The sequence below is a fragment of the Equus quagga genome, chromosome 13, assembly GCF_021613505.1.
Source record: "Equus quagga isolate Etosha38 chromosome 13, UCLA_HA_Equagga_1.0, whole genome shotgun sequence".
NCBI lineage: Eukaryota > Metazoa > Chordata > Mammalia > Perissodactyla > Equidae > Equus > Equus quagga.
The window spans coordinates 34,916,382-34,918,858 of NC_060279.1; the positions used below are offsets into that span (position 1 = coordinate 34,916,382).

General features: G+C 39.4%; 1 protein-coding gene across 1 annotated transcript; it reads left to right on the forward strand.

Annotated features, from left to right (window-relative positions):
• Positions 1–549: 549 nt before the first annotated feature.
• Positions 550–1,524, forward strand: LOC124249582 (olfactory receptor 10X1-like). Its single transcript, XM_046680649.1, has one exon. The coding sequence runs from the start codon at positions 550–552 to the stop codon at positions 1,522–1,524; it is 975 nt and encodes a 324-aa protein (XP_046536605.1).
• The last annotated feature ends 953 nt before the right edge of the window (positions 1,525–2,477 follow it).

Genomic DNA, 2,477 nt, shown 5'->3' on the forward strand with positions numbered 1-2,477 from the left:
AAGGGACAATATTCTTTACTTCCCTTTAGCATTTCAGGACATAAATGTCTTCTCCAAGAAGGATTAATGACTTTAGACTTCTCTAAAAATAGTAAGCCATTGTCCAGGTTTAGTCTCAAAATTACTATAAATCAACTATCAACCTTCATTCAGTAGATATTTACAAACCATATGTTGTGTGGAAGTTGACTCTTCGTCTATTAGCTACGTGGTAGATTTTTCAGTATTCAGAATATGATTCAAAGCAGACTCTCCTAATACATGTGAATCTCCTTTATCTGGATATCAATTAGAATATTGTTTCCCTATTGCATTAACAGCCATTAACATTCTTTAAAAGAAATAGGCCAGAAAAAGTCTTCTTGTGACATAAGTAATGAGTAACTGGTTGCTGAATAAAAAAGAAGTGAATGAATGAAAAATTAGGAAGACACATCACTTACATATACATGGTGATTTCCTAAACTGAATGAAAAATCAGTTAGTAATTGCAACTCTGAACATTTGTCTTATTTACATCACAATTTTCAAAGAATAATGGAGAGTTAAATGTTTACTTGTGGTTTCTTTCAGATACCAAACATTCAAACAATGAAGATCAACCAGACAATCCTACAGGAATTCATTCTTGTTGGCTTTTCTGTTTACCCACATGTACAGACATTCCTCTTTGTGGTCTTCTTTTGCCTCTATCTTCTCACTCTCACAGGCAACCTGGCCATCATAGGTCTTACTTGGTTGGACAGAGCTCTCCACAACCCCATGTACCTCTTCCTCAGTGCACTCTCCTTCTCTGAGACCTGCTACACACTGACCATCATCCCCAAGATGCTGGCAGATCTACTGGCCAAAAGTAGAAGCATTTCAGTCATAGGTTGTGGCTTGCAGATGTGTTTCTTCTTGGGACTTGGTGGCACTAATTGTATCATCCTTACATTGATGGGCTATGATCGCTTCTTGGCCATCTGCAACCCTCTCAGATATCCAGTGCTTATGACCAACATGGCGTGTGGGCAACTTGTGGCCTCTGCTTGGGCTGGAGGCTTCTTTATCTCTCTGATAGAGACTGTGCTGATATTCAAGGGCTCTTTCTGCAGCCCCAACCTTGTCAAACACTTTTTCTGTCATATGCGGGCAGTTGTGAGGCTGAATTGTCTAGACAGTGACCTCACAGAATTTATTGTAACTGTGATCTCAGTGTCAGGCTTGCTGGGCACATTCCTGCTCATCATCCTAACTTATGTTTTCATCCTTTCCACTGTCCTCAGGATCCCTTCAGCTGAGGGCAAGCAGAAGGCATTTTCCACCTGTGCCTCCCATATCACAGTGGTCATCATCCACTTTGGCTTTGCATCTATTGTTTATCTGAAGCCTGAAGCCTCAGGGGGAGATGACACACTGATAGCAGTTCCTTACACTGTCATTACCCCTTTCCTCAGCCCCCTCATTTTCAGCCTCAGGAATAAGGACATGAAGACTGCTTTTGGAAAGGTGCTTGGAAAGGCAAGATACTTGTATAAATAGTTTTGGATTATTGCTTCATGATTGAACGTCCCCAGAAGTCAGTAAGGCATCTACCCCGTAACACCTAGAGAAGCCTGTAACATTTGTCTTTTTCCATAGTTTGGGAGATGGATATCAAGTGACTGAGTCTGGGTCCTAAGACATCACAATCATTTAATCAGCTTGTTAGGGAAGTTGTCCAATTCTTCTACTTCTACTGTCCAACGCTATCTACTTTTATTACTGCTATCAATCATCCAATCACTTCTATTTCTGCTATCTGGCTCTGCAGGTGCTAGGCTTCTGCCAGTCAACTTCTAGGTGTCCTACACTATTGATGGAGTAGGAAATGAAATATTGTGGAAGCAAAAAACATCACCTGTCACCTCTACAGTAAAAGATGTTTTCAAACATTTAAAGATGTAAAGGTTCAGAAACTTTTCTAGGCAACATTGTGAGGGACCGGGTTGCATCTCCCAGGAAATAAATCATTTCTAGGAGGAGATAAACTATGTAGAAACCACCCACTGTCTACTTGCATATATCTGGATTGATATCTATATTTGTTATGTGCCCATGCTGTACTGATACTAATACTGTTCATGACAGTGTCCTTCCAGTGACTATCAGATGATAAGTTCTGTATATACAGGATATCTTGGAATATTGACTCAAACAACTAAAGAGAATAGTAAAGCCTACATATTCTATGGGGGGATCTATGGGCGAGGGCTGGAAATAATCTCCATTTTCTTTAAAGATATTCAAAAGCAAATGTTTTTTAAAAATCAAGCTATGTCATGATATTGAGAGTTTGGCAAACAAAGGCATTTTGGAATCATTTTGACAAACATACAACGTGTAATAAAGGAAATCAGATCAACACAGCATTCACCTTTATACCATCAGGAAGAAAATTAGAAGAACAGAAGAGGTAAGCAGTCTTACTGAAAATTCAGATGTATAAGCCTAGG

Coding starts and splice junctions, on each gene's coding strand:
- LOC124249582 (XM_046680649.1), top strand. CDS start 550: ATGTTTACTTGTGGTTTCTTTCAGATACCAAACATTCAAACAATGAAG.